The sequence below is a fragment of the Oryzias latipes genome, chromosome 2 (assembly GCF_002234675.1).
Source record: "Oryzias latipes chromosome 2, ASM223467v1".
In the NCBI taxonomy this organism is placed as follows: Eukaryota; Metazoa; Chordata; class Actinopteri; order Beloniformes; family Adrianichthyidae; genus Oryzias; species Oryzias latipes.
The window spans coordinates 17,096,599-17,120,010 of record NC_019860.2 but is presented as its reverse complement, the minus strand read 5'-3'; the positions used below and the strand labels follow the sequence as shown (position 1 = coordinate 17,120,010).

At 41.6% G+C, this 23,412-nt stretch overlaps 1 protein-coding gene and 1 long non-coding RNA gene across 2 annotated transcripts in view; both read right to left on the bottom strand.

Annotated features, from left to right (window-relative positions):
* LOC101175225 (transmembrane protein FAM155A) overlaps positions 1–20,211 on the bottom strand; it is a 42,464-nt gene extending 22,253 nt beyond the window's left edge. Inside the window, exon 1 of the mRNA XM_023963593.1 lies at positions 18,793–20,211. Coding sequence (XP_023819361.1) covers positions 18,793–19,485 — 693 coding nt within the window. The 5' untranslated portion in view covers positions 19,486–20,211. The remainder of the gene's footprint in view (positions 1–18,792) is intronic.
* LOC111948818 lies at positions 11,340–12,267 on the bottom strand. Its single transcript, XR_002874803.1, has 3 exons — positions 12,219–12,267; positions 11,509–11,588; positions 11,340–11,430 (listed from the first exon to the last, which is right to left on the bottom strand). It is a non-coding gene; the product is annotated as an uncharacterized LOC111948818 (long non-coding RNA).
* Positions 20,212–23,412: the final 3,201 nt, after the last annotated feature.

The following is a 23,412-nucleotide window of genomic DNA, read 5'->3' as shown; positions in this document are numbered from 1 at the left end:
TTTTTGCCACATGATTACTGTTGGACAAATGCTTTGAGCACAGTTTGTACAGACGTTACAATATATAAAATAATGCTTCATCCACAACTGGGTTTGGTTCCACAGACAGGATTTTTACCAAAGGATTCCCTCCCAAAGGAAGGTCGAGTTTCTGTGTTGTAATGCCCAGATTTGACTAGAAAGAGTTTAATCTTGCTGCTGTTGTTGTTTGAGATGTGCTTTGATCTCTTTGGCAGACTCGGCTTCTGTGTCATCGGCTGTTGCTTTGTTTTCTGTGCTTTCGAAGTTTAAACAGGTGCGCCTTGACATCGCACAAAAAAAGGAGATCACAGACACAAAGCGAAACCGTCCCTGTATCTGATGGATCAATGGTTTCAAACCTTGTTCCCCGTGTTCCCAATCTAAAAGAGTGTGAGTTTACTAGAAACACAACCACAAATGACTGACACAAGGGCGTAGTGTGGTAAAATGCTGGTACTGTGTTGCATCTGTAACCTTTTAAAGTGATAGCAGGAATTTTTTTCTGTGTAGAAAACGTGGCAACTACCGGCACCAAATGTACTAGCATTACCAGCTCACGACGTTAAACTGAACGTGTTGTCAAGTATTTATAAGATGTAAACTCATAGTCATTTAGAACTGCAGTTGCACATGTCGACCAGTAGGGGCTGTGTCCAAAAACTCCTCCCAAAAGTTCAATCGCAGGTTAGGAATCGAGTAAAATTGAAAGTATTCAGGTACAAAATTTACAGTTAATGGCTAATACTGCGATTGGCACTGAAAATCTGTGTCCTCCACCTCAGTTTTTTGTTGTTTAATGCTTGTACAAAAGTACGTTCATAAACATGTCACTCCCGCGTCATGTGGGAGGAACTACCATCAAAAGTTTATAACCATGGAAGTCACAGAGAATGTTGAGAAATTAGGTTTATGTATTTCGATGAGCTCTACTATATCGTCTTTAAGCTCGTCACTGTGTCAGGATTCCTAAAATGATTCAGAGAATGTCCCAATCTGGTAAGGTTCACCAACTACAGCAGGATGACGGCCGCTTTCAGCGGTACTTTCGTCTCTCTGTGGCACAGTTTGAAGACCTGTTGTCCTGCATTACTCTGAGAAAGGGAAAAAATTTAAATAGGAAAAAAATTAGAGGACCTTTTTTTACTACTGTGTTGATACAAATAAGAAAAACATAGTTTGGGAGGAGCAGTGACTTCATTCAATGTCGGAATTTTAGAGGCACCTGGCGCTCAAAATGCACCGCAGGGCCTCTTATTGAATGTTCATTGAATAAAAATTGAAACCGGACACCCCTGCTGTGAAAATTGCATTTTGTTTAAACACAACTTTGGTCACGATGCACTTTATGGCTAGATACGTCTGTCTATTGGTGACGAAGGCCATTTGTCTCGTTTTATTTAATCGATTTCACTCAGCTAAATAATTGTTAACTTTGTAATAAGTTGATTGGCATTGGTTACAACTTTATCGTTAGAGTGCACTTAGGCCAAGAAAAGCTAGCTCATGGTAGTAACTGAAAATCCCTGATTGAAACATTATTTAATAAAGAAAAAAGTGCACAAGAGAGTGTGTTTACAGTGTGGCTAGTAGAGTAGCATGGTGAACGTCCTCAGGAGTGTTTTTTTGAGTCTTTGTATAATCCAAATGAGTGGCACATTTTAAAAGAATATGTGCTGTTATTACAGTGGAAAATTCTGATTAAAAAGCTAACGCTTTTATCAAACAGCATGACCATTAGCTTTTCATCAAAAGCTAATGGTAAACCCTTTAACAGTTGTATGAATCAAAGCCGAGCAGAGAAGAGCGCTCCCGTACAGTAAATCAACTTCTCACAAAACACAACGCACGACAGACCTTTGAGGTATTTACTGGAAGGTGCTGTGCTTTTAGGGAGACTTTTACTTTGTCAAGAAACCACACAAATCGTCATAGCGGGTCTAGATAAACACGACCGAGTGAAAATTCATTCAGCTGAACTACATCATCCTCAATTATCCTAATGCGCCACATGGAGCTTAGAGATCAGATGTAACCTTTTACCTGGTATACTCCGCTGAATATGCACGTCGACCTGCTCTGAAAAGCTTTTTACAAAGATTCTCAAATTGGGGAGCACAGTCCGATCGAACTGGATGCAAATGCAGAACAATCCATCAAAGATTTGGACGAAACCAAAAGCAACCAAAGGAAGGTAACCCTCCATCCTGCTGCAAAAGGGAGCTACCTTCATAAGCTGAACTCTACCATATAATGCAATAAAGTTAGTTCAAAGAGAATGGGATATTCTTTAAGGCTTATACCTCTCTCTGTAAAGATAATCCATTTAAATACCTATGCAGACAATGGCACTGTTAGACTAATTGATGCCATTCACTAAATGAATGCAGGCTTTAATCTGAGCCTTTTTAGCAGGAAAGAACATCCTGCTGGAAACGTCTTTATTCTCCCAGATATGAGGCCGAACTAGCAACCACTTTCCCAAGGGTTAAATGAATTTTCAACAGCTTGGTATCTAACTGAAGTGTATCTTCAAGAAGGACTTTTTAAAGTTCACCTTATGCTACTTTACCAATCTTTTTGTGTGTGCGATTTTGCATGCTATTTTTTTATTTTACAACCTCTTGCGTTCCTTTTTGGCTGTAGACCATTGTCAGTCAATGTCCTCCATCCTGTGCCTCTTCTACAGAACGCATTCCTCTTGGCAGATTAACAAAAATCTTCGATTGCTAGCAGATCTTTGTTTTCCTTCTACAATACTAGAATTCTTTTTCCACCAAAATTTGAACTTTGAGAGTTTGGACAAAAGAGAAAAGTGAGTTACGTGTGTAATGAGGGGTTTTATAGCCTTAAAACATCTGTAGTCCTACTTTGCAAATTTCACCTTTCACAAGTTATTTTTAGAACACAACTCCCATGACAAACAGGGTACCACTGTGTTCAAGAAGAAACGGTTTATTCACAAACTTAAAGGACCAATCCACTTCCCTCATCTTTAAGTTGATTGGCACAGAGGCAAGAGGCAATGACATCATCCTGCCCAACAGAGAACTCTAGAAATCTATCTACTACACATTTTGGACCATAGGGCGCACTAAAGATCCTTTAGTTTTCTCAAAAACCGAGCTTTGTGTAACTTTGACCCGATGACAAGAGGGTTGAGCAGGAGAATGTAGATAGACCCTCGACTGGATATGAGAACCGAAACGAGTGAGTGTGATGACAAAATCACATTTTTCCTCCAATTCAGGTGCCTTTTTTCCACAATACGGACATCGCCATGCTGAAACCAGAAATCATCACTAAACAGCTATCAGTTCGAGTCGGTCTGCGTCAGCATTTACTGTGGCAACCACTTGTACCAATCAGGAGTAAGGCCACACCCCTACCATTTGGGAGAATCTGTCAAACGTTTTGAAAGTTCAACATGAGACCACATACTGTTATTGAGGCATCTGATTGGTCAGTTTATAACTTGATTAACTTGTAATACAGAAAAACCAGCGGGCATTTCCTGTTTGGAACGCAAGGTGGGAGGGGTCACTCAGTCTAGTTCTCATAAATTAGTCAATAGGATAGACTAATCTGGAACACACTCAGGGTTGAGTCAATCTGAGATTCTAAAAGGCAAAAGTGTGGATGTTAAATGTGACTGGAAGTTACTGTAGGGAAGATAAATTGGAGAATATGAGTGGTTCCTGTTAAGAGCTTTTTTATCATTTAAAGAAGAGAACTTTCCTTTAAAAAATAAGAAGAAACTTGAATTAAATGGTCAGCACTAAGTACAATACAAAATACATCTTTACTCCCTATGGTTTAGCATGGAAACAGTTTCTTCTTTAGAGTAGGTTCTGCGCGGTGGAGCTAGGAGCTATGTCCGGTGAATCGTACGGCGAAGCAGCAAGCCTAGGTATCATAAATCTTGTGTTTTTCTTATATTCATTGAGACAATAATAAATTGATCATTCTTGTTTTTCTTTTGCCTTTCTTGAACGAATGTGGGTCACAGAGACACGGAAGTTACCGCTGAAAGCGGCTTTTGCGGCAGGACGGAGAGCATATCCGTGTTTATGAATGACTTCACACAACTTAATTATTTTGAGGGAACGAAATATTATTTCGAGGGAACGGAATATTATCTTGTGGGAACGGAATATTATCTTGTGGGAACGGTTTATTATCTTGTGGGAACGAGATATATTTTAGTTTTTTTATGTCAGGACAAGGGCTCCCTATTATAGTAATGAAAGAGGAAATGTTTAAAATAAGTTTGCACTCAGTAAAAACACTTGCCTCTAAAAAAAATGCAACAAAATCCAAGGCTAAAATGTAAAGAAAAACACGTAATAGCTCTACAAAAACGCTAAACATAACAATAACGCAAAACATATGTCGACTTGCAGAAGTCCAATGAAAGGTCAATAAAATAAAAGAATTCTGCTGGAAAATTTGCAGAGCTGGTATAAATCTTTTTTCTATAAATCAAACGTAGTCTGTTCTGCTGCAATAGAGCTCCAGAAACCATCAGCCATGTCATGATACAATAAACATCCGCTCCCATGGTCAACTCTGCTCCTAGGTGAGTGGTGAAGGGTTAAAACAATGTGGAAGAGATGCCGAGTGCTGCAGCGGCGGCACCTTTTTTTCTCCTCCTCCTTTCATTAGCATTCTGCTCAGGGACCGGTCCATTCATAAACGGGCCTGTTGCGAGTGGGCCAGGCATCTCGAAGGGACAAAACCCCATCCAAGGTCAGCGCACACGGTTGCCGCAGGAAGGCACAATGGCAGAAATCCCACATGAGCGCATCGCTGCACATCCCTCATAAAACCTGAAGGAGCGAGGAGAGGAGCAGCATGCACAGCAAAGGCCTGTCATTCATTAAAGCACAGGAGGCTGCGAGAGTTAGCACATACACGCGGTGTCGGCTATAACGAACTGTAAATAAATTGATATCGAAATGGCATGGGGGCAGGTTAGCATGGGAGCAGCAGACAATTTCATTTATGACTACTGAAACAAATCCTCCTTTTTGCCGTTTGAATCCTCCTTTATTGAAAAATAAAAGCTGCGGACGACCTTTAACCCCTTTCTCACTAAGGAACAAAATAAGCTTGTTGAATTACCGTAACCCTTTGATTATTTACGCAATTAACGTAAGTTCTACAGATTCGGATGCAGAGAAAAGCAGCTTTGCGCCATTTTTAAACACTTTACTCCCTGTCAGAATCAGCCGATTTGTATTAATGGCATAAATACTTCACTACAGTAAAGTGTTGGACATTGGCACAAAGCTGTTGTTTGCCTCTTCGGAATACGTTACGTATTGTGTTAACATTTAAAGAGTTGAGATAATTCAAAGAATGTCAACACTAAGTTTAAGTTTTTTTTAAGTAGTTTCTGTTCTTTAAAATAGCATTTAAATATGTGTAAAACAAAAATAAAAAAACCCTCTAAGGCGCAGCAAGTCAAGCAAGCAAGTACTACGCCAAATGTTGGGGCGGCAGTTTAGCTCAGGGGGTAGAGCAGGTCGTCCGACAACCGAAGGTTTGGCGGATCAATCCCAGCTGTCGCCCCCAAGCCCGCCTAGTCTGCAGCTCACCGCTTAAAAAATTAAAGGCTACAGGAAATGTTTGCTTATTAGCAAAGATTTTTGGCCTCTAAATCTGCGTTTACACCGAATGGGATTTGCGTGTCAGAAGCAGCCAGATTCAACGTTAAATCAGTGGTACAGACAGCAGCCCGATTTGAGCGGCGCAGCGCCAGTTCAAATATCTGAACTTTGGCGAAGTCGCCACGTTGCGTCAACCTACCAGGTATTGAGCTTTGGTCATGTGACGTTTTCAGTGACCATCAGCAAGTGAAAAACCAATCCAATATGGCAGATCGATGTGAAGGTTTTCGTCCTGAATTTCCATGCATCCATCCATCCCTTTAGCGGTGGTGGAGTTAGGTAGTCATTTACCCAACAAGTCATTTAACTGGGTCACAGAGACAGAAATACAGTTAAAAGCGACCGTCATTCAGACCCAGCTCCCGCAGTAGATGGTGAAGCTCATCGTACCGGGAGACTCTCTGAATGATCTCATGAACACAGACACGGAAATTGTGATTGTCGATGTTTTTGTAAACCTCTTTAAAATACAAAAACTCGATCTCTCAACATCATCCGTGTCTTTCTTTATTGGTAATGTGATAAACACAGATACAGCTTCGCGGAGTTTCAGGCTAAAAACATTTGGCGTCAAGTGTTTGAACACATTTTTGGCGTCAAGCAGCAAATTTGTCACGCAGCCAAGAAGACGTGACCGCCGCAAATTTAACACGTAACGTAGCATAAGACGTCGAACAGCAAATAGAAAAAAATCCATCATTCCATTTTTTTAATATTGAACAAAAATCACGTAAATACAGGTTAAAATATGACATCAATAGGAGGTTTAACTTGTTTTGCTTCTTGCATTGAATTATGGGTAACATTAGTGTAATTTCTATGATGGAAAAAGTATTTGGTCCAAAAAAACTGTCAGTATTTTGCATTATTCAGACAGAAAGAAACGGATTTTCTAACCTAAAAAATAAGAAAATTAAACGATCTCTCCTTTACAGCTAGCTGCTAATAGAGCTACCTAAACTGTACCTCTCAGTTAACCCCTTACAAACCAGAGGCAAAATAATCTGTTAGGTTTTTTTGTTGACCTCCATGTTCTTACTTTTTTTTTACTTTAAATCTTCATTTTGTGATTTTGTTTGTTTCTTTTGTTTTGGTTAGCCAACACACTGGAAGTACTTTTACTAGCTTAGAAGCTAATGCTCTTCAGCATGAAATACGCTAGTACGCTTGTGTATTTCAGTGTAGTGTGCGCTAGGGGAACAACGAACCGGTAGAGAGGCAGGGGCGGGGCTTAGACTCACCGCTTATGATTCCAGACAAACTAACAGCTGCTTCCTAATAAAAAATAGCTGTCATCCATAAGATTAATATAATTTATTGGGTTTACTGGAATTAACGAAAAAAAATAGACAGGAGTCTGCATCAAAGTGAATTTGTTTCCATCATCTCATTCATCTGAACTCTGGTGTTTGACAGACAGAAAAGTCTGTGAAAGGTTGTGGAAAATGGACAAAATATCAAAGGAAACATCACGTTCATAGAGAATACAACATAATTAAATTAAATAATTAAATAAATATCCTGACAGCTTTTTGAAGCAATACAAGTATTGCCAAATGAGCTATTGCGATGTATCTGTGAAAACATTTTTCTAACACACCTAGTGTTGCAACTCCCTGTGCCTTCATCTCAATGGGAGACTGATCCAAATGGCTCTTTGAGAGGTACAGATTACTATGAAGGTAAATATTTACCTTCATAGTTGCCGACCCCTGGTCTAGCAAATCCACGTGCATTCCAGGCTTGTATTGTAACATTATCATCTATAAAGTAAAATGTTTTGTTAAAAAAAATGTTGTTGCATAATGAGGAAATAAAAACACTTTATGTTCTTAATTTGTTATTTATTTATTTATCGTCCTCAAAAAGTATCAATGACAGTATCGTTAAAATACCGGATGGATAAGCAGTATCAATAAGACTAGTAGTACCAATAAAACCTTAATGATACCCATCCCTAGTGCTAAACGCATAAAATCAAGTGCTGTATTAACAAGCCCTGAGATTTCCCAGCTATTATTGTCACGCAGACAAGTAAAAACAAGACAATGCATCCTCAAAAAGTTCACGCTAGCAGGTTTAGCTGAACTAGACAAACCTTAGTATTTGTGGGACAATGTTAGCATTTTGATACTACCTTACAAGTGCAACCAGCGGTGTAAAATTACCCAGAAAAAGGTCTTAAAATGATTCATCTGGGTTTAAATTTGTCAAAGGGTCTCACTAAGCTTTGGTACGTTGAGACAAGATGGAAATCATCTTGTCTTATTATTTAAGATGATTTCCTAATTAATAGCAATCACTTGGAATTGCAGTAAGATGGTATCTCGATTCATTTCTGCTGAATGCCAAAGAGTTTCTTGGAAGGAGCAGAAACAGAAAATCCTCTTCCTTAAGCCTCCCTTCTAATGGATAATATTAGAATTGGACAGTTAATTAGCCAACCAATAAATCTGCCCATTTTTTTTTGTCCTTGTCCAAGGCCTAAATATTCTAGGGCAACTGCCAGACAGGCAGATCTTTGGGCAGCTCAGTCTGGTTGTTATGGAAACAAAGACAGTAAAAAAGAACTCAAAGCAAGTTCTGCTCATCCAACAGAAAGTTCAGCCAGCATACCTCAATGGATGTCTAGAATAAGTGAACAATTTCAGAAATAGTTTTTACTATAAACTACTGATTCTTGATGGGAACTGCGTCTGAATCCATGTACAAAAAAGTCATAAAACCTGCAGGTATCCCACACAAGATAGCAAGGTCATAGAGCGCTCGGTAAGCCCGTAGAACAAAAATGTTCAAGCACGTTTTCCCCTGCAGCTATGCAGCGGGCGACAGGTTGTAGTACACTTGTACAACGCATAAAGAGTGAAGAAGGTGAGGCAGACGTGTCGTACAGATTTTTCATTTTTTCAGACCCCACCCCAAATCGTGCAGACTTCACAAGAGGCCTGGAAGTAGAGCCCTGCGCGGGACTATTTTCTTCATCCCGCTCCCGCCCGCGCCCGCTGAATTTTTGACCAATCCCGCCCGCTCCCGCAACGTATGCGTTACACTCCCGCCCGCTCCCGCAATATGTATGTCCACTCCCGCCCGCACCCGCAAAACTCAGAGAATTTAGTCCCGCACAGTAATAGAGATGCATTGATTTTGTATCGTCCCCCGTCCCGCAGGAAAAAAACACGTATTTTTATTGATATCATTAAAGAGATTCATGTCCTCCTCCAGCCTCATCTTTTGATGCATTCCTCTTGTGTAATGTGCAACTTAAATATTAAATATATTTTCACAAATCCTGTTCGGTTAAAAGTGTCAGTGTGTGCGCGCGCAGACAGACGGCCTGAAGCGCGCTCTTAGTAAGAGGCGGGGCGGGGCGCACCCCCAACATCAGGTTACATGACAGAGCCCATTGGGCGTCTCTACCTAGTGCCTTCACGGAGCTTCAGTACATAAGAATCCAACAGCTGCACAGCCTAACGTAGTTCGCTTATATATATTCATGAGATGTTCATGGCAGCACTGATCCCGCGGGGTTTATTTTTTGCCGCCCGCAGCACAATCCAAAACCGCCCAATCCCGCGAGATTTGGGTTGGGTCCCGATCCAATGCAGCCCTCTACCTGGAAGCGATGTTTTACACTATAGGTGTGTGATCCTTGCAGGCACACACCATACGACAGCGTCACCCATATGCCATAAGTATGTTCAACTCACATTAGCCTTATGCTTACTTCACGAAATACATACTACAGGCACAGCAATCCTCCCTCCCGTTTTCAAAGAGAATTGCAAGTCGCACCCCATCCTGTCTACAACCATCTTTGCAAAAGTTTGAATGTTGCTTGTTTTCGTGGGCGAGACGCAGACACACTGCCGAGGCCGGCTAAAGGTTGACGTCATGAAATGGGCGGCATCTACAAGGAGCGAACGGCGTTGCCTCAGAAATCGATTTGGTTTAATATTATGGTGTCAAAATAGAGCCTAAAGTATTGCGCATCAAAACAGTAAAACCGCGCATCAAAACCCCAAATCTGCGAATCAAAATGCATAAATTGAGAACCAAAACCCACAATTTGCAACCAAAAGCCTTTCCCCAAAGCACAATCCTATTTCTCAGCTGCCGATTTGTTTTTCTCGCCATTTTGAAATCCTGTTTTTGAGTTGCAGTTTTATTTTGAAACTGTCTTTTTGAGTTGCGCTTTTATTTTTTGAGTTGTGCTTTTATTTTTTGCGGTTTTGATTCTAAAACCTGTCGACACGTAAAAACAGCGACATGTCAGTCAAGGGGAGGGGAGGCGGGACATCCCTGATATCCAGAAGCTCATTGGCTACCGAATAAGACCGAGTCTTACGTCAACAGACCAGTTTAGAATGTGCCGGTAAGTTTCTCATGTTTTTCATATCTTTTACTATATTAAAATATCAAAATTGTACTTTATTTAACCAGAGGACGCCAGCACATTCAGATGAGGAGCTCCACAAGTAGCTGCTAGTGAAAAAAGATGTTAGAAAGTTAGATGTTGCATGACAAACTATCAGCATTGTTCTCCTGTGTTAGCATGCTAGCTAGCTCAATGCTAGCGGGGTATCCAGCTCTTTTCATGACTTTTGTGGATTAAACAAAGTACATTTTTTACCACAGTGTCAGGATCAGTCATGTCAACCTGGGAATAATTGCCCGTGGATTGTCACTATGGTTAATCAAATTGTTTTTTTAAGAAGTACATTCATGTGTATATATAAGGTTTTTCAATATTTCCTTAGGGATTACACAGATGGATTGAACAACAAAGCAACATATTGCTGCAAGAAAGTGACACCTTTCCTAGTTTGGGATCAAGTTAATCCCTATTTAAAATAAATACATAAAAGAAACAGAATTTTTATTTGAAGTACCAGAGCAAATTTCCCACAGGTGGGATCAATAAAGTTTTTCTGATTCTGAACTGTATTCCAAAATAATTTTCTCAACCTTAAAGATTGCAGGTTAACACAGGAAGTTACCTTTCACAATATGCAGCTACTGAGTAGCAATTAAGGTGTGTGTGTGTGTGTATATATATATATAAATATATACACACACACACACTCATTTTAACTGTCTTAAATACATTTTTCTTTGTGTGCAGGATGCTGTGGACATTGGACGACAGACTAACTTAAACCAGGCAGAGCAGGAAACTGTTGGAGTTGTTGTTCCCTCTGTGGCTTGTCCTCTCTCTTCTCAGACCTGTTCAACCCTTGTGGGACATCAGAAAACCATGGCCAAGACATTAACATTTATGTACTGATCTATGCATGTCATCACAGCAGGATGTAACAAAAACTAACAATGTGAACAGATCTCATCTGCCTTACAAAATACTGCCCCCCTTAAGAAAATAAATGGCTAATAATCACCACTGGTATTTTGTAAAGCTTCATTTTTTAATGTTTGACCATTGAATGTGTTTTGTACAAAATACTGATGGTTTTGCAAAGATCTTTGAAACACAGAGTCAAGTGCATTAGGTTCTGTGAAATTCTGAACCACAATTCAGAGAAATTAAAACAACTGTTTTTAAAACTCCTTAAAAGACTTGAGGTGGAAAAGTCACTGTTTTCGTACAGGCACTAAGAAATGGGAAGCAGACAGTGTGGTCAAAATGGACAACTATTTTAAAGGCTTCTCTTTCAGTTGACAGGAGATGTCTGTGAGCCTGCTGGACAGCCTTTGCATCACACTGGGACGTCTTTGGGGCCTGCATCTGGAAAGAAACAAAAACAGCAAAGTTAATTAACCAAAAAAAGAAGAGAAAAATTAAGATTAAATTTTTTTTCATTACCTTAAAGAAGATGTAGACATCCACGTCGTAGCTGCCTCAGTATTCCTGCCTTTTTTGTTATGGTATGCATAACAACGGCCCTTATAGAAAACAACAGACATACAGCAATAGTCAATTTTAAAACCACCACCCAATTAAATATACTAATAATTCTATTGATGTCTAATACTGGAATAATTTTAAGTGGAATAAAACACGTTTTTGCTGGTCTGCTACAATTTACTCTGCTCTGGTTCACTCGAATACCGGACTTCTGCCAGTCTGCATAGTGCAGACGCATACATTTTGAATAATATGGCACAGCAATATTGTTTCTCTGTTCAATAATTCCCTCTGTCTGTAAACCCTGAAAAATATTGAGAAACCTTATAGGTTATAACATATTTGATTAACCCTAGTGACAATTCACGGACAATTATTCCCAGGTTTACATGACCGATCCTGACACTGTGGTAAAAAATGTACTTTGTTTAATCCACAAAAGTCATGAGAAGAGCTGGATACCCCGCTAGCATTGAGCTAGCTAGCATTCTAACACAGGAGAACAATGGTGGTAGTTTTTCATGCAACATCTAACTTTCTAACATCTTTTTTCACTAGCAGCTACTGGGGGAGCTCCTCATCTGAATGTGCTGGCGTCCTCTGGTTAAATAAAGTACAATTTTGATATTTTAATATAGTAAAAGATATGAAAAACATGAGAAACTTACCGGCACATTCTAAACTGGTCTGTTGACGTAAGACTCGGTCTTATTCGGTAGCCAATGAGCTTCTGGATATCAGGGATGTCCCGCCTCCCCTCCCCTTGACTGACATGTCGCTGTTTTTACGTGTCGACAGGTTTTAGAATCAAAACCGCAAAAAATAAAAGCACAACTCAAAAAATAAAAGCGCAACTCAAAAAGACAGTTTCAAAATAAAACTGCAACTCAAAAACAGGATTTCAGAATGGCGAGAAAAACAAATCGGCAGCTGAGAAATAGGATTGTGCTTTGGGGAAAGGCTTTTGGTTGCAAATTGTGGGTTTTGGTTCTCAATTTATGCATTTTGATTCGCAGATTTGGGGTTTTGATGCGCGGTTTTACTGTTTTGATGCGCAATACTTTAGGCTCTATTTTGACACCATATAATATGGGGTAGGAAAATGAGCAGGGAAAATTTCTCATCTATCGTTAAAAAAGCTGTTCTTTAGTGAGCCAAAGGTCATTTAATATCATATATATGGATATAGCTTACTCTGAATGACTTAAGAAAAGCGTGATACAGGCCCTTTAAACACCAAATATGACCTCACTGTGACCCCCGAAGTAAAAACATACTAAGTATGAACATTTTACAAACACTATTTATGATTCCACCGTGTTCTGATTCTGAAAATTTGGAGGATTTATGAAAATTATTATTTTGTAATGAAAAATTGTTCAAAGCTTTAGGTCTACAGTACATTTACCAATCTAGTGAGCATTGACGTACGATGGTTTTTCGCAAAGACTTCAAGGACACTGGATTCTGGAATTGTAATTTCCAACAGCCCTATAAAATGGCGACAACCCTATACAGTGCACTAAGTAGTGAAGGAATTTGGGCACAAACTGGGTTTAAAGAAAAAAGCAGTGGATGTCACCACTTTATTTACTCAAAGGTTTTGAAACTCAGCTTTAAATAATAAGTGCCCTTTCCTAAACGTGAGGAGTTAAGAGGTTAGTCTCTGGTGTTAGTTTGAACCCTTTGTGTCCGGGCGACAGTATGAACAACTAATCTACTAAATCTGTGGAGCCAATCAGGTTTTCACATGATAGATTCCCACCCACCCCTCTCCCTCAGATAGTTATTTTTCTTATGACCAGATTGGCCACCTCTGTTAGCCATTTCCATGAGATTTGGTTGAAATGACAGATTTGTTCCTCCAAATGTTCAGCTTAAGCTCTTTTTCCAAACCTGAGGGGAACATGGCTCACTTAGCAGAGCTCCATCTGTGATTGGAATTTGTTTCGAGCAACCCATCTCTGAAAAGCCCTTCCTGGACACAGATGTCTGCGATGCTTATGGAGGCTGCACTGTTCCTTTTCTAAACTGTACATCCCGCCGCTCCCAGGTCAAGCGGGCTGAAAGACGAACATGATCTCCCTGCTGCTCCCGCCGCTGGCCTATTTCGATCGGAGCAGTTGCTTTCCATCAAATGAAGGACAAGCGGACACGGAGAGCAAACCAATAGGGATCAACTTCTCTGTACCGCCGTCCCTCCAGCTCAAAAAGATCAATGCAGATGTGTGAGGTTGACAAGAATCTGGAGAGGGAGGACGCTCTGGCCGCTGGCCTCCTTTCCACTTGAACACAACACCGGCTAAGATTAGATTTGCAGTTTGAACCGAGGATCTGTAAAAACGCTGCAAAAGGGGTTGGAGCAGCGGGGACAGGGAAAGGAGATAAAGGGCTTAGCAGTGGTCCAACGATAGATGAACAGAAGCAGGTGAGAGCCGATCAGTCCCCACTGACTCCTGATTAACCTGCAGAACCCACAAATGAGTAACATCACCAAAGAAGAGCCGGGGTGCCGGCATCTGCTCATTACTCCTTCAAAAATGATTGCTGGCGATGGGGAAAAAAGACAAAAACAAAACCAAAAACCAGTGCAGATTATCTCGTGCTGCGATTATGTCAGCAAGGCGTTGGGACATTTTCCTCAAGGGGAAATCAAGATAAAGTTGTTGGACTGGTTGGGGGTCTTTCCCCGTGACAGCTAGATATTATTTGATTAGAAAAATACCTTGCCTCATTTCAGGTTGGAATGCCACACCGAACTAAAGGGGATAGTTGAGTGAACGGTAATTTTCCCAACCTACATGGACGTTTTGACAGCGCTCGACTGCTCAGTGGGCGGAGGTACTAGACAGCTGGCAGGATTACTGGAGTGAGTTGATTCCTGCTGCCTTTTTCTCTGACACTTAATCAGCATCTTCCAGCTTTCTTGGAGTTCTTTCTTTTTTTTAAAAAAATACTTTTTGAGTCCGTAACTATAATAATGCTCCACGTCTAGCTTTAAGGAAATACTATCCTTAGGTACCTTCCTCCAGCAAATTGGTGTCCGACTCAATAAGCTTCGAGAGACGCGCTAAAAAGGCTCTAGTCTGTCGCGAGTCTTACAGCCAACCACAAAACAGCTTGGTGTTAGATCCCAGTGGTCTCCAACCCTGTTCCTCCTGATCCCCGCTTCAGTAATTACTGTCACCTGAATCAGGCGTGCTCACTCAATCCAACTAATTGAAATTTGTTGTTCACCTTTTGGCATATCCCTTCAGGGGTTGCAATAGGTGGTCTGGGCAGAGATTTTTACGCTGGACGCCCTTCCAGACACAACCCTGTATTTTTTCCCGGGCTGGGGGCCGGCACAGGGGGACCCAGACTAGAGCCCCCTTCAACATAATTGTTAGAACTTGAACCTATAAATGAACAGCTAACTTCTACAAACAAAAAATCTTTGTAGGATTTCTAAGAGGAATTTGTCAAAAAAGGATTTCTTAACTTTCTTAACTTGAGGATCTACTTCTCCCTTTTTTCTTTAATTTGGTTTAATAGTGTTTTTAATTTGATGTATATTAAAATGTATGGCCACAATTGTGTCATTTTTTTGTACTATTTCAGGGGGTGGGATAGTTATTGTCAATTGCTCTAAACAGGGTTTGTAATTTTGTCCACAAAAAAAAAAAAACGAGAAAAAGAATCATTTTTGATGATAAAATATTACTTTTAGAAATAAATCCTGTTTTTCCTCATGTGAGCTTCTTAGGCATACCAGTGAATCAATTTTAATTGCAAGACCTCAACATACAGACGTCCTTCATTGGCACTTCTTCAAAGACGGACTGAGGACTTCACTGAGCTTAAGGGAGGGTTTGGATCCATTTTCTTTCACGGCTTCCTCAATTCTGATGTAAATCATTTCCAGATGGATCGATACCGAAATGATTTCAGAGCTTTTCAGCGAAACGCAGCTGTATGGAAAAGCCTGGAGGCATCCTGATGCCTGATCTACTGAAACTCCTGAGATTAGCTCAAGGAGTACACATCCGAAAGCTTAAAACAACCCAAAACATTAAATAGTAAATAAATAGGTAAATAAGTAAACTAGCTTGATGTTGAGTCAAACGGCATCGGTGCAAAGTTCCACCTCAGGCGGTAGTGGAATCAAAGCATCGCCTGCGGACCGACAGAGAAACTCAACAAACGAGAAAACAAAAAAACAAGCGCTCTCCCCGAAAATGTCAAAGAGCGTCCCCCTGGTGGACAGAGACAGTCCAGCCGGTTTGTTTGATGCTTGGGCGCGCTGCAGCTCTGTGGAATCTCAGAGAAAACCCCCCTGACATCTGCCTGAGTGAGCACCAGACTTGAACTGCAGGGCCTTTCCAAGGCAGGTAGCCATTAACTCTGCTAGAGCTTCGGTTTGAGTCACGCCGTAACGGCGCTGGCGGGAGGGGGAGGCTGTAATCAAAGAGGTGAAGGACAATAGTCGCTATTAAAGAAATTAACGCAGCGACTAAATCACTGTTTTTCCTGCAAATGCCAAGAGGGGTGAGGTTAGCAAATGGGCAGCAGCTGAGTGGGGGGGTAAAACAGTCATTTAAGTGCAAAAGGAGCTGGAGAGCAGCGACCGTCAAGGCTTCAGCAGCAGCAGTGCTGCTCCATTATTGGGATTTTACAGCAAAAATCACACATCCATCCCCCAAAGAATGACATTCTGAGATAACTGCCAAAAGAAAGAATCTCAGAAATGAGGCCAAAAACATAGTCAACAACAAGTCGGAGCTGAGATGGTTGACGTCTTGACCAAAATGTATGGACTCACTCCTGATGGGACCTCCATGTTTATATTTGTGCCTCTTTGTTTGGCTCTGTCTAAAAAAACGCAGTCGATAGCTGACGGCAGGTTGTTCCGAGTGACAAACTAACCTAGCATTAGGGCTGCTCAATGTGTGATATTAGTGATTAATGTGGTGATAACTAGCAGTACATGAACAAACATTTCACTGCAACAGATTTTTGTTTTTAAGATAACTTAAATCATACTCTAAATGACCCTCGTCTACACAGGAGGCAGGTATCCAACATAAAAAGGCTCCATTCTATTGGTCAAAGGGCTCTCTATATTGGAGTCATTAAATACTTCAAGCTGCCATGAGATAGTTTTAGCATGTGTGTAGATATTATTGGTAACTATTTATCGCAGTTTACGCCATCTTTTGTGATATGCGCATCACACAGACATTGCGGTAACAATAAATCTAGGATTTTTTTGTACAGGACTACCCACCTATGCTGATGACAATGGAACACGTGGACACATCAACCGCAATGCGACTCTTCAAGTCAAGCATTGCTAAAATCGATCACACTTTTAACTCTTGGGGTATTAGCGCTAACGCTGACGCGCTTTGAACCATCGTAACCCTTCAACTCAACCGTTCATGCGATTGGCGTGATTCCAACTAATTCTGAGAAAAGCAGTTTTGCGGTGATATGAGACACCAGTACTTACGCAATTGGTAAAAACCAACTGCATGTATTTTATTTGATTTTTGCAAACAAGCAGATGTGGTTGTATTGACAAAACACAAATATGAATACTATTTTCTGACTGATGCGGTTTGGATTTTAGACCTCATCAATGCAGTGATTCTTCAGCTAAAGCACCAGGATTTCAAAATAAAATAAAAAAACTCACACTTTTAAGAATCGTGCTAAGGTGTTGCGTTAAACGCACAGTGCTAGCAAGCTGTTGGGACATTAGCACGACTAGTTCATGAAAAATTTCTACAATTAAGAAAGGAGGTGATGGTGCAGAAAATTTTCCTTTTCTTCTTCTTTATTTGGAGTCATTTCTATAATCGTTCTACTTTAACACTTAGGACATGAGCTTATAATTGAGCTAACCCTATACACTAGGGGTGTAGGGAAAAATTTGTTGATATTGCGATAATTCGCTTGTATCGATTTAAAATGCCGTCAAGACGATATTTATTTAATTATTTATGAGCGACCTTCGAGCAGCACTACACCGAACCAAAACAAGATCTTGCAAAGATCAACTTGTGTTAAATGCTAAATGTTCAGTCAGCCTCGCAGTTTTTGTCGTTATGAGACAGGCACTACTTAGTTTTCTTTTGGGATGGATCCCGAACCGAAACTCTGTGCCACGTTGCTGCCAGCACCATTTAGAAACGTGGTTTGCGGTGGTTTGTGGTGGGCTCCAGATGCTTCACTCCAGACACTTGAGATGCATCGTGATACATCTCGTATCGTGATACTTGAGTCACCAGACTCTTGCCAATAAACACGCATACATTACACGTGTAATATAACCCACAATGTGTGGAGACCAGGTCATAAGAGGTTAATAATGCTTTTTTTCCCCCCTGCTCTTTCAAAAAAGCCCAATTGGATGTAATTGGACTCCTTATATTTATTTTGAAACAAACCTTAGTGAGTAAGTAGTATAGTGGTTAGGAGTGAGTGTTCTGCACGTTTCTTTGAACTCTGCATCATAAAGAATTTCTGGGATCTCCACTGAATTTCCCAGTAGCAACGTCGGGTTTCTTGGTAACATTTGACAGATCTGAACAGAGAGGCTGTGTGAAGGTCGACTTTATATAAGCGGAAGCAGATGGCCTGTTTTGTGCCTTTGCCACTGGTTGGGTGAATGAGGCGGGGAGGGATGGGGGCGTGTGGGATTGGCTGGGCTTCTGTGAATGGAGCCGGCGGAGCGCCATTCAGCACACGGGCGCCTGTCGGCAGCTGTCCGTGGTGCTGAAGTTGAGGCCGAGAGGCCCTTTTGTGCGCATGCGACGAGAAAGGGAGACTTCCGGCAAATTAAGCAGGGAAATCCCTCCCCCCTCCCCACCCCCGTCTCTTGACTTTAATGAAACGCTCTCGACATGAAGTGGAGTGGCCACGATGAACACCTGGTGGACACACGCGGCGCTCCAGGAGTTGTTTGCGAAAGCTATCAGGAGCTGTCATAAAAGGGCAATTCCAGCAGCTCCAAAGAGGTGATCGGTACTGGGGGGGGAGAAATCAAGGGGTGGATGGGGGGAGGATAAAAGAAGAAAAAAAAAGGGGCCTCCATCCGCACGAGGGCCTCGACTTAAGGAGATGAATGAACATGAGGCCTGGAGTCTCCTCGAATCTGTCATCCGTTTCCATGGCGACAGGCGCAGGAGAACAAAAAAAAAGGGGGGGGCAAAATCAACAGATGGCAGCCACCACCCCCCCACACCCGGACCCCCTTACCTTGCACTGCTCCATGCACGTCCTCGCGGAGTAAGCCCCCGGCTCATATTTCTGCGTGAGCAGCTCAAAGTCCTCATATTTCTCCTGCGCGTGCTGGTCGTAGCGCTGGTACGCCTGCACGCACGCGCCGCACCTGCTGGCGTCGCCGTCGCCGAGCACTTCCAGGCTGCAGTTCAAGTTGTCCGGACTCGCCAAGCCGTCCAGCAAATCCAGCAGGGAGTAGGAGTTACAAAAGGAGAGGTACAAATCGCTCATGTTTACGGCCCGCGTGGCCTCCTCCGCGGCGAACAGGGCCGCGCACAGACCATCCGCGTCCGCCGACGTAAAGCACGCGCCGGACGGCGAGGGGTCCTGCTGGCAAGTTTGGAGGCGCCACAAATGTTTGCTGGAGTTTCCTAGAAAAATAGCGTGGGGGGGTTCTCTGAGGCTGCTGTTCGCTGGGCGGGTCTGGGCTGAGAGGAGGTGGGAGGGCGCCAACTTCTCCCGCGTGCGGGACAGTTTGGCCTCGGCGCAGAACCACAGGTGATCAGAGAGGAGGATGGTGAGGAACAAGAGGGATGCCAAGGACAGTCGCCATCTCTGCGCCCTCTCGGAGTCGGTGAATGGCTTTTGGGTGTCGCGCGCGGGCTCTAGCCAGATTTGGAAGCCGTCGTCATCTTCTTGCTGCCAACACGTCCCAGCACCCCTGGTCATATTTTGGGAACCGGCCGACTCCACCGTGGGGGCTCCTCTGCCGCAACAGTCATTGACGTCGCGAGCGCTTCTTCGCGTTTTCCTCCCCTCAAGTGTCGGCTAGTGGGCTGTCCCGGCTCGATATCAGCGGTAATTCCCATCCAAATGAGCGTGGGCCGGGGGCAAAATCAAACGCTGGCGACCACGGGCCGCATCCTCCATGGCTGACCGGTGAAGCCTGCTGTCCTCCCGTCCGCCCGCCCTGGGCGCCGCTCCGCGCCTCGCTCTCTGCGCAGCCTCGACTCCGCTCCGAGGAACACTCGCCGACCGACGCGCTTACGTTTTCCCCGGCCTCGGTCGTGAAGGGACAAGGGCGCTGTCGTCTTCCAACATGGCGAAAGAGAGTGGCTTCGTGTCGGCGGGTGGGCCTGCAGCCTGAACCGTCCTCCCCGCTTTATCGAGCCCTCGCCGTTTTCATCGCCGCTGCCTCCATCAAGTTGCCGCCATGTTCGCCGCGAGATGGTGTGTGTTTGTGTCTGCGTGAAGTTGACGGCACGTAGGGGCGTTTCCGGTTTCAAAATAAAACAAAGAAAGTAGTTTTTTCGCGTCATGTGAGGTTTTGTTTTATAGGAATGCAAAAAAAAAAAAAAAAAAAAATTAGCTGAATTCTTTAACCGTCTCTAGTTTTTTATTTTTTAAGTAGCTCCGTTGTGGGGTTTTTTCGTCTTCAGTCTCCTTAACCAATATAAATAAACAGTTTTAAAGTTTGGGAATTAAATAAATTTTTTATTGTGTTCCTTTTTTTCTTTCAGCATCTTTAATTAAAAAAAATAAAACACATAATAATTAAAGAGTTTAATTTTTTGTTGTTTTTTTTTTTTGGGGGGGGGGGGTTATAGTATTTTTGGGAAGTGGCTCCATTGTGTTTCTTTTATTTTCTTCTTCTTTCAGCTTCTATAAACAAAATAAAAAAAATAAACTTCAATAATAATTTTTGAAGTGTTTTTTTTATTGAAAAACAAACAAAAGAGTGTTGCATGTGGTTGCTTTTAGTATTTGCTAGAGATGCTAAACGATGGACTTTGTTTTAAAAAACCTCATATTTACAGTTGAAGATTCACATTTACTGTTTTTATTAAACTTTTGTTTGTTGTGGATTTATTCTTCTCATACTAGTTCATGTCTACTAGCTCTGACCACTAAGTGAAGTTGAGGTACACCGTGACAAGACAGAATAACAGAGACAAACAGCTATACATACTCACACCTAAGGGACAATATCGAGTCACCAATTAACCTATTAATAATGTTTTTGGATTGTAGGGGAAGTCAGACCTCTTGGAAAAAATCCACACAAGGGAAAACAAGCAACCTCAATACAGAAAGGAACCCATCTGAGACTTGAGCCAGTGAGGTGAGAGACCCCATCCATCTTCTTCCGCTCATCCCAGGGGCAGCATTCTACTCAAAGATGGCCAGACTTCCCTCTCCCCGGTCACTTCCTCCAGCTCCTCTGAGGCGTGCCCAGACCAGCTGAGAGACGTAGTCACTCCAGCGTGTCCTGGGTCATCCCCGGGGCCTCCACACAGTGGGACATTCCCGAAACGCCTCCCCAGAGAGACGTTCAGACCAGATGCCCGAGCCACCACAACTGGCTCCTCTCCACGGGTGACCGAGCTCCTCCTCCTATCTCTAAGGGAGCGCCCAGCCACCCTCTAGCTCATTTCAGCCGCTTGCACATGGGACCTTTTGCTAATGACCTAGAGCTCGCGACCGCATTGAAATGAAGGAGGACCGGTGATTTGAGAGCTTTCTGGCTCAGCTCTCTTCACCGCAACGGACCGATACAGCGACCGATACAGCATGACGGCGGACAATCTCACGCTCTGACCTTCCCTCACTCACGAACAAGATCCCAATATATTTAAACTCCTCCACCTGGGGCAGGAGCACCCCACAAACCCACCCAGAGAGCAAACTGACAGACCCCATTTGAAGAAAAAAAATGTTTGTGTGTTAATTCATTTATCAGAATCATTTATCAGAAAGTGAACAGTAGAAATACACAGGAGGCTATATTTAGACCAAACCATGCTGCATTATGATTATGTTTGACGTGTCCACTGCACGCTCAAACTGAAGTCAATTTTCCGATTGTTGTAAGCACAGAAGTTCACATTAAGGGCCAAAACTGGCATTTTGAGCAAAATTTAAAACCATGCAGTAATATTTTAAAACAACATAGCAGATTATTTCAACATGTTTTAAGGCACATGTGTCAAAATCAAGGCCCGGGGGCCACATGCGGCCCGCCGTGTCATTTTATGTGGCCCGCGAGAGCATAAAAGTTTTTAATTTTTTAAAATAAAAATTTTCTTTAGTTGATTACATATTATTTATGTGTAGTTGCTGTAATTATTCAATGTTTGCAGGTCTTATGTCTTTATGCAGACAAAATGTTACACGTGTAATACATGTTTTTTCAGGCTCATTTTATGTTATTTTTCTTTATTAAGTTTGATCTTTCATTAATGGAGTTATGTGGGTTTTAATAAGTGGACAAAATGTAAAAGGATTTATGCTAGAGTAACAAGCAAACATGTTTTCTATGCAGCTGTAATTGTCATTTTAAAATGTTATAATAAATAAATAATGAGTTATTTAACATTTAGGAGTAGTTACATTTATTTTTCATTACATTTAGTTACATGAATGTTATATCTGGCCCTATGAGGACAACCACCATGCTGATGTGGCCCTCTGTGAAAATTAGTTTGACACCCTTGTTTTAAGGTAATGCTCCCAATTTCTTTTCTTTTATGCTTTTGGCTTTAGCACAACGTTGACCTCATTGTGCTTTAATTTTTTTATTCTTTGCTTTTATTCTACCCCTGGAAATTACTAGCATAGAATTCTTTGAAATAAATCATCCTATGACAAACTAACAAAAACATGCATTCTGTGCGTTAATACCTTGACAGAAATTTTCAAAATTGTCTAATAAAATGTCTGTCTGGTGGACATTCAATGTTATTTTATAGATAGAATAGGCTCATAAATACAAAGTAAATGTCAAATTATACAAATTTGAAGTAAAAAAAAATATTTGAACAAAGAAATTCGCTCCGTTCTTTAAATTAGGGATTTTTAAATAAGTAAATTTTTGGGAACATGGAAAGGCTTTTTTCCTTTTTTGATTAGATTTTTTTTATTTTGAAGGTCCCGCAATCCCACATCCGTTTTTTCCCTTTTAATTTTGTAACTTCTAACAGCACACTTCCAGCTGTGACGTTATGCGCGCGCACCACAGAGGCTCCTTCTATCCTTCAAGGGCGCATCAAGTCAGAGAGAATTTGTTTGCAAAAAAGGTCGGAATTTTGTCTTCATAATAAAAACTTTTACATCCAGTCCGATAAAAAAAAAAAGTCCTGAGCAAATTTAAATGCATAGAAAAAAAAAGAAAGCATGGAACTTCACGTAAAAATAAACCGTCGTAAAAATGTGCTATTTTGTAGTTTTGTAGAAATTTGCATTATTTACACCTTTATTAGATTTTCGTGGCAGAAACAAAGACATTTTAAATTTGAGTTAGACCTTCAAAGCGGTCAACTGATAGAGTGTCCACCCCAATAGTGGGAGGTAGTGTGTTCAGATCCATCTCCAAACCCCCAAAATGTTATTTTTGTCTTTTACATCAACAATCTTTGTATAACAATCTGTATCGGACAGTTTAGCACCAACTGGCCTTTATTTTGGTAAATTTAACAAATTTACCCCGAATCTATACAAAAAGTTCATCACCTATCAGGAAGACACGAGTTTTGTCTGCTTTAGTTCTGTAGAAACAAATGGAAAACTCATTAAAAAATTTTTTTACAAAAATTAATGTCAAGGTTTAGTTTGTTTTTGAGCTGGACGCAACTACAGAAAATCCGAGTCAGCTGAAAT